General features: G+C 59.8%; 1 protein-coding gene across 3 annotated transcripts; it reads left to right on the top strand.

The window, feature by feature from the left end:
* Positions 1 to 216: 216 nt before the first annotated feature.
* On the top strand, positions 217 to 8639 carry LOC117645154 (tumor necrosis factor alpha-induced protein 8-like protein). 3 transcript variants are annotated; one of them, XM_034385131.1, is made up of 6 exons: positions 217 to 523; positions 6941 to 7024; positions 7200 to 7307; positions 7613 to 7770; positions 7851 to 7976; positions 8177 to 8639. In XM_034385131.1, the coding sequence occupies exons 4-6, from the start codon at positions 7615 to 7617 to the stop codon at positions 8462 to 8464; spliced, it is 570 nt and encodes a 189-aa protein (XP_034241022.1). In that variant the 5' UTR covers positions 217 to 523; positions 6941 to 7024; positions 7200 to 7307; positions 7613 to 7614; the 3' UTR covers positions 8465 to 8639. The 3 variants fall into 3 exon arrangements, with proteins under 3 accessions (XP_034241022.1, XP_034241023.1, XP_034241021.1); XM_034385132.1 differs by having other exon boundaries at positions 7205 to 7307; XM_034385130.1 differs by lacking the exon at positions 7200 to 7307.
* The last annotated feature ends 5768 nt before the right edge of the window (positions 8640 to 14407 follow it).

The following is a 14407-nucleotide window of genomic DNA, read 5'->3' on the forward strand; positions in this document are numbered from 1 at the left end:
CCCTGGTCGCTGGAGCGTGGTGGGGGCAGCAGCTGGCCAAAGCAGAAGCAGCTGGGCGGCGTGGCGGCGCGGCGGCGCGGGCTTGGCGGCTACCCGCGCTTCGCTCGCTTCGCGGCTGCCGCTCCAGGGCGGCGCGGGGCTGCGCGGGGTGCGGGGCGCGGGTCGCGATCCCTGGTCTGCTTTCCATCACTACGCCACTCCTCACCTCGGCAAGCCGCGGCAAGCAGCCAACCAGTCGCAGCCGAGCCGCCGTGCCGCGCGGTCGTCGTCGACAAGAGCCCCAGGCAGCACGCGCGTCCGCGACCGGCCCCTCCGGGGGAAGTACCTTGCTCACCGCCGGCGAGTGGGTATCAGCCAGTGTGCCGGAATAGACCAGTGCAAGTGTGACTCTTGTGTTCGGCTTCGGCTCTCCCTGACGGCGTCCTGGTCGTTGTCGTCCTCTGCCCGACGCTCTCGACGTACTCGTCGTTCTCGCCACTCCGTGCCGCCAGACGGGCGTCCTCGGCCAGCGTCTGCCCGGCCGGTGAGTAAGGCGCTGGCGGCGTCACCGTCGTCGCGTTTTACGTCCTCCAATGAATGTTTACGGCCTTTTTGTGATTTGGAGAGTGGGTCAGGCGCTGGCGCCGCCGTCGTGCCAGTGGTGGGCGCTGGTGCACTGCAAGTGCGCCGCGGCGCGTTCGAGTATTCCTTCTAGACCTATCGAAGTTGTCCTCAGTACTGTTGATTCCATTTTAATTTACTTTGAAATGCATGATGTGCGACTCATTTGCCTCGTCTGCTGCCGCGCGTACTGTACCTCGCGGCTTGCCGAGTGCATGCACTGTCCAACTTGTTGACGCGCTGCCAGGCGGTGTGCCGAGGTACCGAAGTTCCGAAGCCAGTCTGACCGCCAAAAGTTGCCGGAGCCCCGGGTGCCGCTCTGTCTCTGTCGCACTCGTGGGGCGTCCGCAGTGCGAGGGAGACAGAGCGACTCTTCGCGGAATCGCCCCGCGGCTTGCACACGATCGACAAACGGCTCTCCAGTGGAGTGGACTCGGCGTGGCGGTGTGGTTGGGGAGCCAGTCCGCCGCAGTCGCGCCGGTCGTGTTGGGTGAGGTTAGCAGTTGGAGAAGGGGGGGGGCAATGTCATCAGCACCACGGTGACACGGTGCTTCATGGCCATGGGGGGGAAAGGATGTGACAATTGGCGAATGGCCTAGGTACCCAGGCCGTGGCGGCGTGGCGGCGGCGGTGCTGGATCCAGTGTATCCAGCAGGACCTGCTCCAACGCGCGAAAAACTGCGAGGCGCGAGGATTCGAACCCAGCTCATGGGTGGCCCGGCCCGCGAGGGCTCGAGAGAGACACAGCGACGATGCTGAGCTGGAAGGCGCGGCCGTCGGCTGGCTGGAGCGGCTGGAGGCGTGCCGCGCCACTGCAAGGCTAGCACACTGGAGAACTCTGGAAGCTTCTTCCCACGGTGGTAACATGTAAGATGACTCCGCGCTCGGCGGCCGCAGGGCAGCGCGGGGCGGACTGGCGGACTCGGCCGCGGGCATTCGGTGACGCGTGTCTCTCTCGCACTCACGGGGCGTCCGGCGGGGTGCGAGAGAGACAGAGCGCGTTCTTATCGCGACGATAAGTCGACCGCACCGCGAAATCCGCGCCGGCCGTCTTGGATGGGCCGATTAGTGCGAGTCGTTCGAAGCCGATCGCAGATTGCAGCCCTCCTTTCACTCATGCGAGCATTGTGCGTGTGTGCGTGTGCGTCGCGACTTTCTTTTGTTTGTTTGAGGAGCGGCCCGGCGGTTCGGCCTTGGCAGCCTTGGCGTTCCCCGCACCCCATTGTTCCACCGGTTCTAGCTTCGCACCATTCATTCATTTGCCGCACTTTCGTTGTGATTGTGGCAAGCACCTTACTATCGTTAACGGCGACGTCGCGCACAAGTGCGTGCGCGGTGGTTCGGCTTTACCGTGAGGCGGAGAAAACGGTTATTTTTTATTTGTAAATATTTCTCGCGGGACAAATGAACGCGTGGTTTGACTACGGAGATTCGGGTGAAACAAAACCACAGCGTGGTGACGTCATGCCTGCGCCCAGCCTCGCAGCGATGTGGTGGTCTCGGATCACCCCCCACCCCCTCGAACACGAATCACATTACATTACATCCCGTCTGGGAGTAGGGGGCACGATCCAGGTAAACACACACGCACGGGCCGCATCAGCTGGAGCTGTAGCTGGAGCGATGTGGCTCTGGAGTGTGCTCCAGGCTGCCTGCGGGCTGCCTGGAGGTTCCTTTATTCTCCCGGCCAGGAAGTGAGAGAGAGGGAGAGAGGGAGGGAGGGAGAGAGAGGAAGTCGGCCGCCGGAAAACCGGAGAGCTCTTTGGTCCAGCAGCAACCCTGCATGCTGCACACACTGTGCCTCTGCTCCGTCTGCGCGGCAGAGTACGGACGTCCTTTTAAAAATTAAATACCACGCTTTCTGGAAATTCGTTTAAAACGGTCGCAAGGAGAGAGAGAGATACCGACGAAAACGACTCTCGGAATGAGTCCGCTGCTCGCCGAGACACTCGATCGGGCGTCCCCGCCGACGCGAAGACCGCGAAGACGTTGGAGAATGCCTTGGGAGGGATCAGCCGAGGAGGAAGAGAGAGGGGAGGGGAGGGGGTCTCACCTTTGAGGTGTGCGAGGAGGAGGGAGGGGCGGCGCGTGCCGCGTTCCTTCCAACGGTCATTTTGTTGCCGTTGCCCCCTTCCCCTTTCCTACCCCGGCTGGACGAGACAGCTGGTCGGTTCCACATTCAGCCCGTTCAGTCCGATGCATGGGGCCCGGGGGGCTCGGAAGGGGCGAGACAGACAGTGGGCCCGACGGGGGCGGCACGTGTCATTCAATACTGCTTTAAAAATAGTCCGCGGGGCCGCCGTTGTCATCCTGGAGAACGCTGGAGACCCGGGATGTCTCTCTTTGTCTGTCTTTTTCGGGCGATGTGCCGAGACTGGAAGCAGGGCACGAGCGCGAGAGAGTGTGAGTGAGTCAGCGTGTGTGTGTGTGTCACCCCAGATTCTCGTTTTACCCGGCCAGGCACTGTACTTCTCACTGGAGTGGCTCCAGCCGCTCCAGCCGCTCCAGCCACGCGACTCCCACTGGAAAGTCCAATGCGACGGAGGCGGCGGCAGAGCCACTCCAAACGGAACGCGCTGTCTCTCTCGCACCCTCACGGAACGCCCCACGAGTGCGACAGAGACGGAACCACCTTTCAGTCTGCAGAGACAGACCCATGATGGAGAGGGCGCCGGCCGCACACATCCTCGAAATAAGACGATCCGAAACTGGCCGGGGAACAACAACAACAACAAAGTTGGCACTGCGTGGGGAGACAATCTTGAAATGATTGGCGAGCATTATTAACGAGCCGAACAGCGACAATCATTCATTTTGCAGACCGAGCAGGCCATGGAGGCTGGCCGCCCCAGGCGAACGTGCCATCCCCGAGCACACGCGCGCACACACACACACACAGCGCAGTAATTGCCGTCGAGAGTTAGTGTGTGTGTGGGCAGAGAAGAGAAGCCGCGGGCCGCGGGTGTCGCGGCCGACATGGGAAACATGGGAGGCATGAGGGCATGAAAGACCTCCACTCCACGTGGACGCCAATAATCAATACACGTCGGGCGAACCGAAAGAGACATCAATGTTTCAAGCAGGGGCGCCATGGCCTGGCCAAGGGCCTCTAAGGGCGGGTCGCGAAAAGGCCACAGCGCCAATTTATTTTGGTGTCGAAGATTGACCATTCACTCTGGGAATGAGCAAGCCACTTTCATCAAGCGGCACGTCGAGAATGAAATGAGGGGGGGGGGGGTGTTTTGTCGGTGTGCAGCGGGCGCACCTGAACTATGGGCAGCGGTTGAACGGTGACTTTGATTCAGCGGGCCGCGTCGGGCGCCCCGCCCCGCCCCGCCCCGCCCCGCCCCGCCAAAAGAGGGGGGCAGGGCGGACATGCGGGCCGATGCAGCGGGCTGCGTGCGAGAGGGGCATCGTTCTCCGGAGTGCGGCCGCGGCTGCAGTGCGAGCGAGAAGGACGCTTAGGCCTTCTTAGTCCGTCGGCCTCAAGTGATAACCTACAAACCGCCGCGCCCAGCGACGTGCCCCGCCCCACCGCGCCCCGCCCCACCCCGTCTCTCTCAAAATGCCATCATTGTTTCTTTAAAACAAAACTGCAAAAAGTGCAAAAATTATGAAAAATTCACTGAGCCTTTCGTACAGCACGCGCGTCGATAACCCGTCTGAGAGGAAGATTTTAGCGACAGAGAGACCGACAGTGTAAACGACTGTCTGAAACAAAGAAAGAATGTAATGAGGGCTTTGCGCTCGGATACGGCTCCTCCGTCTCTGTCTGTCTGTCTCTCTCTCTGGATCGCTAATTGGGTTCGCACTGCAGCGAGTGGCGTACCGTCTGTAGAGCGGCGCGGCGGCGCGGCGGCGCGGCACGCCACCAGGCTGACGGACGGCGGCGTTCGGGCGAGGCTAGGGACCGACGGACCGACGGACCGACCGCCAGCATGCCGACGATGATGAACGCGGGCGGGGCGGGGCGGGGCGGGGCGGCAGGGAGCAGCCCGCACACACACCTCGTCATTCCAGTTCCCCCAGGATGGCAGCCTCGACGGCGGCGGCCACGGCGGCCACGGCGGCAGGACGGGGAGACGCTCGCGGAAAAATGCGGACGGCGGTCACAGCCCACGGCCAAGGGCTGCCAGCCCTGCCAGGCAGGCAGGCAGGCAGGCAGGCAGGCATGCCGAGCTCGCCGTGCGAATAAGGAAGCCGGGGTGAACGCACGCACTCGCCGCCAGAGGAGGTGCGCCCGTGCGTGCCGTCGTGCCGTCACGCAGCGGGATGGCTTCGAACGCGCTCTGTCTCTCTCGCACCCCGACGGAACGCCCCCGGGGTGCGAGAGAGACAGAGCTACTCGGAAGCAGACCACACGCGGCACGACCCAACCCCTTGTAAGGCATCGTGCGAATAGCGCATGCAGTTCAGGCGGCCGACAGTAGGGAAGTCTTGCCGGGGAGCCCCGCGCCAAAAGGCAGGAGTGAGAGAGAGAGGTAGAAATGCGACATCGACTCGCAGGCTTCTCATCCGAACGGTTCACTTCAAGTGGACTTCCCTCCTGAAGAGAGTGAGCGGAACTCTCGGGAGTCTCAGGTTCGGGTCGTCCGGGTCCCGTTTTCTGGTTTTGGGGAGACGACCAGGGAGAGAGAGAGAGAGAGAAAGAGAGAGGGGGCCAGGGGGCCCGCCCGCGGCTCTGTCTGGGACACCACAGAACCGCACTTGCTCCCTAACGAGGCCCGTGATAGGTCGGCGCAACTGGAGTGGAGAGGCCGAGCTGGAGAGGTCTAGAGGTCGCGCGGGGACCCTCAGCGGCCACACTCTCTAAAATACATCTTCAAAAATATTAAATTTAGTCTTTTCTCTTGGCTTGGTTTCTAATCAATTTTTTTAGCCAGTCAACGAGGTGAAGTGAAAAGCCAAGCGCAAATTGGGTGTGGTCGCTGTGGCGTTGAATTGACTTTACCGGCTCTGCCCTCCTGGCCCTCCTGGCCTGGCTGCCTGGCTGCCTGGCTGCCTGGCTGCCTGGCCACTCCCTGACTTTGAGGCGGGCTATAACGGCCCTACTCATACGCCTCGTCGTGCGTGTGACACTGCCAGACTCGGTTAAGGGGCGCACGGAGTAGTACGCACACACACACACACACTTCAGTGAAGGGTGCTGGGTTCGGTGGTCGGCGCTTGGCGAGGGGACTCGGGAATCCCCGGAACATTCTCGCCGATCTGTCGTGGCGCCGCGCCGACCGACTGCAGGGTAGAAAATCTTGACTTTCGTTTCCATCCGATGTCGTTTTCGCCACTGGAAGGGAAGATCCTGGCGTTGTCTCGCAACATTTAGGCCCTGCCGGCCGGTCGGTTTCGGGAGTCTCGCGGTATCTGCTTTCTTGAGGGGAGAGGGGGACGCGACGTATCAGACATCAGCCGCCACCGTCTCGAGGTCCTCGAGGTAGTCGAGAAGGCGGCGAAGGCGGGGCGGCCTCAGACACCAAGGCTGGCGCCAGGTTGGAGCGGCAGAGATACCCACGAAATCTTCACAAAGACACAGACAAACGGGTCTGCCTGAGAGCGCCTGTCGGGAGCTGATAGACAAACCCGCTTCGCTGGACAACAACTGGGCATCCGGAGCGCAGAAGGTTGTCCACTGCAAACCGAGTGACCTTGACCAGGTGACCTTGGCCGTGGCCTCGCGGCGAACACAAGCAAAACAGGAGATGGGACTTGCATCATCGCGGGGGTTTGGCGCGGTTTGGCGGCGTGCGCCTCGGCTACGCGATGCCGCCGAACTTCCCCGAAATCCACACCGATCCGCACCGCGCCACACTGTAAGCGGAAGCAGCCGGAGGTGACGCAACCCGTCCCTTTGTCAGTGTCCGCGCCCCCTTTTACCTTTTTCCGCCCGATTCTCCAAACGCCGAAGTTACTCTCTATACTCGGAACCGAAGTTACGCCGAAGGGACTATCGACCGAGTCGACCGCGCCCAAGCCGCCGGTTATGTCGAGTTAGTCGCGGCGCGAGGGGAAGGGCGTGCACAAACTACGTGACAGCCACCGTGGAACGCACTTTCAGGGATTTGACAGTGTAAACACGGTAATTGTTTACAGTGCCGGCCAAGTGTGCCAATAATATGGTAATGGCAAAGAGATGGCCGCAGGCGGGAAAATTGGAGGAAATACTTGAAGCATCGCGTCGCTGTGGTGCGGGGGGCCTGGGGGGGCGGGGTGCTATTTACATATCATAATGAGTCGCGGCGGCGGGGCGGGGCGGATGGGACTGGCTGCCCAACGTGACCGCGACGCCACCTAAACTTTCGGCCCGATTACAACCACTGTTTCAATGCGTGTCCGTGTGTTGCAGGCGCCATGGCATCCGCCTTGCTGTCGACCATCATGGAGGTGGAGAGCTGGCTGCTGTACTCCTGGGTAGCCCCCGAGTGTTCCTGTGAGTACCAACCCTCGCCGCGTTCATTTGACATTTCGACATTATCTTTTTAGATGCATGAGCATTGTTTCGCCACCGCATAACTTTTATTTCTTATTTTATTTTTTAAGTTCTGCCATGTGCTTTGTTCTTTTATTTTATTTCCGTTCTCTTTCCTTTTTTGTTTCGTTCGTAGTTTAGATTAGCCTGTGAGTCCCTCGCCACCGTCAGCTGGAACCCCCAGGCGTTGAACACGGACCGTACACGCGTTTCTTTCAGATTAGTTGGGCAGCCTACAGTCCAGGTAAGGAGTGCACTTGTTGCCCACTCGGCTTATCGCTCATCTTTTTTATTTATTTTTTTGTTCGTGAAACCTCAACAACTTCATCGGAGCAGAGGTGTCGAAAGTGAAAAAATAGAAGCCATTTCTGTCCTTACTCCGCGCCTCGTGAGACTCTCCAGCGCGGGGGATATCGCCTGGTCGCTATCCTAACGGACACAATTAGAAACGGCGTTCCAGTTAGGCAACCCTTTCGACACCGCTGCCCTGAGTCGCCACTTAGTCCCCCTCGGCCCGCTCTCATCCCCTCGCTCCGTTTCCGTTTCCAGTCATGGCGGAGGGCGGCGGCTTCCGGGCGCGCGACATCGGGCTGCGCGCGCAGAAGAAGATCCTGAGCCGCATGGCGTCCAAGAACGTCGCCAGGGTCTTCATCGACGACACCACGTCCAGCCTGCTGGACAACCTGTACCGCCTCGCCAAGAGCTATGTGAGTAGCGCAGGCCTTCAGTCGAGTTCGATGAGATCGCCTTGCTCGCGTCGCCCGCACTGGAACTTCCTTTGTTGCAGTCCAACAACAAGAAGGAGGCCGAGAAGGTGGTCAAGAACATCATCAAGGTGGTCATCAAGCTGGGCGTGCTGTACCGCAACGGCCAGTTCGGCCCCGAGGAGATGAAGCTCGCAGAGAGATTCAAGGTATGTAAATGAACACAGATTCCCCCAGGAAGCGCTCCGGGGGCATTGCCACTCCCTCGGGCACTCCACGCCGCGCTGGGCGCTCTCGTGCAGCTCCAGCGTCCTTGTGTCGCTGCGGGCGATCGCTCTGTCTCTCTCGCACCCGTACGGGGCGCCCCACGAGTGCGAGAGAGACAGAGAGAGTGCCTCTCTGTCCGCAGAGTCGCTTCCACGCCGCGGCCATGGCGACCGTCAGCTTCCACGAGGTGGAGTTCAGCTACGACGTGCACTACCTGCTGGCCGCGCTGCACGACTCGCGCGCCGTGCTGCAGCAGCTCGTGTCCAGCCACCTCACGGACAAGAGCCTCACCAGGATCGACCACGTCTTCGGCTTCTTCGCCAACCAGCAGTTCCTGGACGCCGTGTTCCGCCGCGACAGCGTGCACCGGGAGCACCTGTCCAGGCTGGTGCACGACATGAACAAGGCCATGGAGGAGGGCAGCATGTGAGCGCTCAGCGCGGCGGCGGCGTGGGGTATCGACGCCCCGCGCTGCGAGTAGCGCCGCCGCGCGGGGTATCTGCAGGCTGCAGGACAAGCAGCGTCGTTCCAAAGAGTTTCATTCGTGGCGCCTTCATTCAGGGCACACTTTTATTGTACGTATCGTTTAGCCTGTAAAAAAAAAATAAGTTGTAAAATTGTTAGTTAGAATGAGGCCGTGGTCCAAGGCCGCGACGCCACCCGAGGAAGTGACTAGTCCAAGCTGTTATGCCGCAAGGCGGTGATCAGCAGATCTGTAAATAGTGCCGATGTCATAAGTTAATATTTATACAATTAAAGACAAAAGTACTCAACTCTCGCTTATTTCAATCCCTACCTCTCCTACACATACATGTCCAAATGCAAGAATGCAGGAAAGAAAAACAGAGACCGGAGTGCTTGTCAAAAACGGCCCCGAGTATCTGGTTAGGTTAGGTTAGGTCAACTGAATGAATATTACCCATTCATTAAATTGAAAAAGAAGAGAAAATAATAGATTCACACCTGCCGTTAGAAATAATATGACCACTTTACAAAAAAAATCAGCCAGCATCTAGAAAAAAAACATCGAAAGGAACATGTCTACGTTCGTGCTCCGCTTCGATACCCCGCGCCCATGGTGCAGCAACCGCGCGCAGCGCGCGGAGTATCGGCGCAGTCCCCCGCCCGGCGGCTAGGCCAGCGGCCGGCACACCGGCAGCACGGGCTGCCTGCCCTCTCGATGACAGGGGTCTCCGCGGGGAAGAGGACGAAGACGGTGCGCCGCTGCAAGCGCCGCATTTCGTTCTTCTTATTCGATCCAGTCGAGAATTTGTGTTCGGCCCTTCCACTCGGCGGGCTGGTCTGGTGGTCAGCCCGGTCGGCCAGACGCCGCTTTTTCGGGGCCAAACTACTTACCCTGACCGCGCGGTGTTTTTGGTGGGCCGGCCAGCCGGGACGACCCCGTTGCCGTTGCCGTGCCCCGCCGTGCCCCCTCCGCGGGCCGTAACGAAGCGAAGTGGGTCACTGCGTGCCCCGCCGACTGACCCTTTGCACCCCGTGCCCCGTCGGCCCCTCCCCTCGCCCGATACACTCGTAACTCCGACCGCGCCGTGAATGTCGTTCGGTACGTACCGCTGGGGGTGTGTTCCACGAACGCGTCCACGGCGGAGAGTTCGAGAATGCGGTCACTGGTTCCGACCGACGGCGCGGCGGGGCGCTTTCTGTGAGTTGACTCGTCTGGTGACTGATCTATCCCAAGTGCCGCGGGGCCGCGCGGGGCGCCCCGTGAGTGCGAGAGAGACAGAGCGGTGCCCCAAATTGTCGCGATGACGTGGCGACACTGTTGGCGTGTGGGGCGGCGCGGCCTCCAGGACGCCGTCAAGGCCGTGGCCGTGCACGGCAGAGGCGGCCGGGAAGTGCGGCGTTGAGGAGGGTCCGGCGCCAAATTCGAACAGGGCGACCGCCATGCCGACCACCGTCTCGCCGGCTGACTTAGGGGGTCACGGGGAAGGGGGTTCCGGGTGGCGGGGCGGCGTGGCGGGCGGCCAAGACGTCGAGGGGCTCCAATCCGACGGGGCCCACTTGGCGCCCCCCTGGCCGGCCCCCACAATTTGCCTCCCTATCAATCTGGGCCAAGTGAAACAACGGAACACCCCCACGCCCCGCCCCCGCCCGCGCCCCCTCCCCTCCTCGTAAGTAGGGTGCTCGTTTTTCAGACCGTGTGTCTGGTCCGCCGTTAATGAGGTCGCGCGCGTAAATTTAAACGGTCTATCTGGAACGAGGCCTGTCTGGTCCGAGAGAAACCCTCTTTTCTTTTCATTTTTATAAAAAAGAAAATGTTGCTGAACTTTTTTCAAAACAACAAGAGGGTGGAAATCGGCTTTGGGTCAATGTGGTTTGGCCCTAATTGCGCAAGAAAGCAACAAAAAAAACCACACACACAGACGCACGCACACACACTCACGAATGTTCGGGCCGGCGGTCGCAGCGGGGAAGTCCACGGCTGGTCTGAGGGTCTGAGTCACCGACCTCAGGGTTTGACCTTTCGGCCGGCCACCGCGCCCGGCCCCGCTGCACGGTGGACATATTTCACGGCTGTTCCATGTTCCTGTGTCCACCGGCGCCGCGGTCACTGTTCCGGCCGCGTCCGGAATCGAAGAAAAACGACCCCGAAGGCGAGCGCGCCGCGGTGTGCTGTGGACAGGAAGCGAGGTAGGCCGGCCTTTCGGACGCAGCGGGGGCTGTGGGGAGGGGGGGGGGGGGCTTCCAGGAGTTGTCGCAGCTCCGGGCGGAAGCCGAGGAATGGAGGCATAAACTGAGCCCTCCCTGGAGTGGAGCGCGACTGAACCTCGCTCACGAAACAATGCCAGTTACCGCGAGCTGCATTCGTCGGCAATACGGCACTTCAGATCATCGTGGGCAGCAACGTGGGAGCTGGGGACGGGAGAACCTCGTTCCACATACCCAGATTGGTGGTACCCAAATTAGGACACTATCTTCTAACTTTGTTCGAGGACCTTATGACGACAGAAACTCGGGGCAGAAACTCTATTGCTTTCGCTCCCTCCGTCTTGGGCGCGAATGACAGATCGGCGCACTGCAACGTCTAATGCGTCGCCCCCCCCCCTCCCCCTCGCTGCGGTGGCGTCCGCCAGTCCGCCAGTGCGCCGCGCTCGCGTGCGTCTTGGCGGCGGCGGGGTCGACGTGGGGCGCCGCCGGGAGGCAGACTGACCCCTCCGTTTACACCCCACACCCCACCCACCGCCGGCACCGGCCACAAACCGCCCCGACCCGAGTCTCGTTCCCCTTTCCCTTTCTCTTTCTTTCTTCGGAATACCCAGCCCGGCCTTCCGTGGAAAGGAAAACCTCGGCAAACCTCGTGGCCTCTCCCTCACTGGACAGTGGGCCAGAAGACCGGTGAAGGCGGCCAAAATTCCAGACGCGTTTTGAGCTCCAGAGTCGCTAAATGGGACTCGAACCGATCGTGTGACCCCACCAATAGATTGCTCTCCGAACGAGGAATCCATTGGCGGGGTCACACGTTCGGTTCGAGTCCTGTCTAGTGACTCTGGAGCTCAAAACGCGTCTAGAATTTTGGCCGCCTCTATCGGTCTTCTGGCCCACTGTGCACGGGACGCCCCGTGCGTGCGAGAGAGATAGAGACACGGCTGGGAGTGAGTCTGCTTGCCGGCCCTTTGTGCAGGCTTTATAGGCCCATCGGGCCACAGGCAGGGCAGCCATAGGCAGCCATAGGCACGGCGAGTGGTGTGAACGTAACGACCGCCAAAGACATGATCCATCACGACTGCCAGCCCCCTGGGGCCCTGGGCCCTGGGGCCTGGGGTGGGAGAGAGAGGGGAGAGGGCTCTCGATCGGCGAGGTGTTGTTATTGGGCTGCTTACGCCCCGACGCCCCGACGCCCTCCACGGCAGCCCTGCCCTGCCCGGCCCCCCTGCGCGTTCATCCTGGCCGTGCCGCCGTCGCCGTCCTCCGCTCGTCTTCGCGTGCGCGTCGCGTGCGCGCGCTCGGCGCCCCGCGGTGGGCGTGGCTGCCGTTTGAACAGTCGCTCCGTCTCTCTCGCACCGCCGCGAGGCACGCGCAGCGCAGCGGCCCGCGAGTGCGAGAGAGACGGAGAGCACTCCCTCGCCGGGATTCCCTCTGTCTGCGGACACCTTTTTGTCGTTTCGCCGCAGTCCTCGGGGCGAGGCAGCGGGGTGCTTGGCGTCGCTTGGCGTCGCTTGGCGTCGCTTGGTGACAGCGGACCGGTCTCCGCCGCCTCCGCCCCGCGGGCAAGTCTCTGAGCTGCTGGGTCTGGCAGTCGCTGAACCCGCGGGGGGCGTGGCACACTGTATTCATGACGTCATTCGCCGCGTTTCCTGAACCGCCCCTCTGATTGTGGTGGCGCTGGTTCGGAACGCGATCGGCGGCGGCCTCAGCGGTTTCCTGGTTTGCCAGTGTGGTGGTCGCCCAGGGCCGAAGTGCGCGGACTCCCCAAAGCAGTGCCCTGCCTCCCGGCCGGCTGGGCCAATTTGCATGCTGGCCCGTGATTCGTCGGTGGATGCGTGGCAGCGCAGCGCCGCCCGCAGCACACAATGTGTTTTTCCTTTTTATCGCTCTGGCCGGCCGACTTGGCCGACTTGGAGGGGGGGGGGGCGCCCAGCACCCCCTGCAGGCCTCCATGGAGGCGTCCTCTTCTCCCGAACCCCGCATCGCAAACAAAACTGAATAAAGAATTTCAGGTCTCGGGGCACACAAAGACTTCAGGTGGAAAATGTTTTATCTATTTTGCACCGGCACTAAAAAATAGCCGGATTATGCTGACGAACGGTTTTGTAGCCCAGCTAGTAAAATTGCACAACCAGCTAGCTTTTTTTTGCCAGTCGATTGCTGCGTAAAGTCAGGCCGAACCACAATTTCTACTCATTTGTTACCGTTTCGACAAACTTTGCTCCAATACCGCTCCCAAACTAAGGCGGCTAATCGCACTCCGTAACAAAGGTGTTCTAAAGGAAGGCCCAAAGAGTACCCACCCGTTGAGGAAGACCGATTAGGCGCCTTAGATTAGACGCAGTGGCTGCCTAAAGTCAGCCCAAACGACGATTTCTACACATTTGTTAGCGTTTCGACAAACTTTGCTCCAATACCGCTCCCAAACTAAGGCGGCTAATCGCACTCCGTAACAAAGGTGTTCTAAAGATAGGCCCAAAGAGTACCCACCCGTTGAGGAAGACCGATTAGGCGCCTTAGATTAGACGCAGTGGCTGCCTAAAGTCAGCCCAAACGACGATTTCTACACATTTGTTAGCGTTTCGACAAACTTTGCTCCAATACCGCTCCCAAACTAAGGCGGCTAATCGCACTCCGTAACAAAGGTGTTCTAAAGGAAGGCCCAAAGAGTACCCACCCGTTGAGGAAGACCGATTAGGCGCCTTAGATTAGACGCAGTGGCTGCCTAAAGTCAGCCCAAACGACGATTTCTACACATTTGTTACCGTTTCGACAAACTTTGATGCAATACTGCTCCCAAACTAAGGCGGCTAATCGCACTCCGTAACAAAGGTGTTCTAAAGGAAGGCCCAAAGAGTACCCACCTGTTGAGGAAGACCGATTAGGCGCCTTAGATTAGACGCAGTGGCTGCCTAAAGTCAGCCCAAACGACGATTTCTACACATTTGTTACCGTTTCGACAAACTTTGATGCAATACTGCTCCCAAACTAAGGCGGCTAACCGCACTCCGTAACAAAGGTGTTCTAAAGGAAGGCCCAAGAGTACCCACCGTTGAGGAAGACCGATTAGGCGCCTTAGATTAGACGCAGTGGCTGCCTAAAGTCAGCCCAAACGACGATTTCTACACATTTGTTACCGTTTCGACAAACTTTGCTGCAATACTGCTCCCAAACTAAGGCGGCTAACCGCACTCCGTAACAAAGTTGTTCTAAAGGAAGGCCCAAAGAGTACCCACCCGTTGAGGAAGACCGATTAGGCGCCTTAGATTAGACGCAGTGGCTGCCTAAAGTCAGCCCAAACGACGATTTCTACACATTTGTTACCGTTTCGACAAACTTTGCTGCAATACTGCTCCCAAACTAAGGCGGCTAACCGCACTCCGTAACAAAGGTGTTCTAAAGGAAGGCCCAAAGATTACCCACCGTTGAGGAAGACCGATTAGGCGCCTTAGATTAGACGCAGTGGCTGCCTAAAGTCAGCCCAAACGACGATTTCTACACATTTGTTAGCGTTTCGACAAACTTTGCTCAATACCGCTCCCAAACTAAGGCGGCTAACGCACTCCGTAACAAAGGTGTTCTAAAGGAAGGCCCAAAGAGTACCCACCCGTTGAGGAAGACCGATTAGGCGCCTTAGATTAGACGCAGTGGCTGCCTAAAGTCAGCCCAAACGACGATTTCTACACATTTGTTACCGTTTCGACAA

This window comes from Thrips palmi, unplaced genomic scaffold, assembly GCF_012932325.1.
Source record: "Thrips palmi isolate BJ-2018 unplaced genomic scaffold, TpBJ-2018v1 HiC_scaffold_18, whole genome shotgun sequence".
In the NCBI taxonomy this organism is placed as follows: domain Eukaryota; kingdom Metazoa; phylum Arthropoda; class Insecta; order Thysanoptera; family Thripidae; genus Thrips; species Thrips palmi.

What these genes read in the sequence shown, in the direction of transcription:
- LOC117645154 (XM_034385130.1), top strand. Translation starts at nt 6,946, where the DNA reads ATGGCATCCGCCTTGCTGTCGACCATCATGGAGGTGGAGAGCTGGCTG. An exon ending in GGTAGCCCCCGAGTGTTCCT is followed by an intron (nt 7,025 to 7,612) that starts GTGAGTACCAAC and finishes TTCCGTTTCCAG; the next exon opens with TCATGGCGGAGGGCGGCGGC. An exon ending in AGCTCGCAGAGAGATTCAAG is followed by an intron (nt 7,977 to 8,176) that starts GTATGTAAATGA and finishes CTCTGTCCGCAG; the next exon opens with AGTCGCTTCCACGCCGCGGC.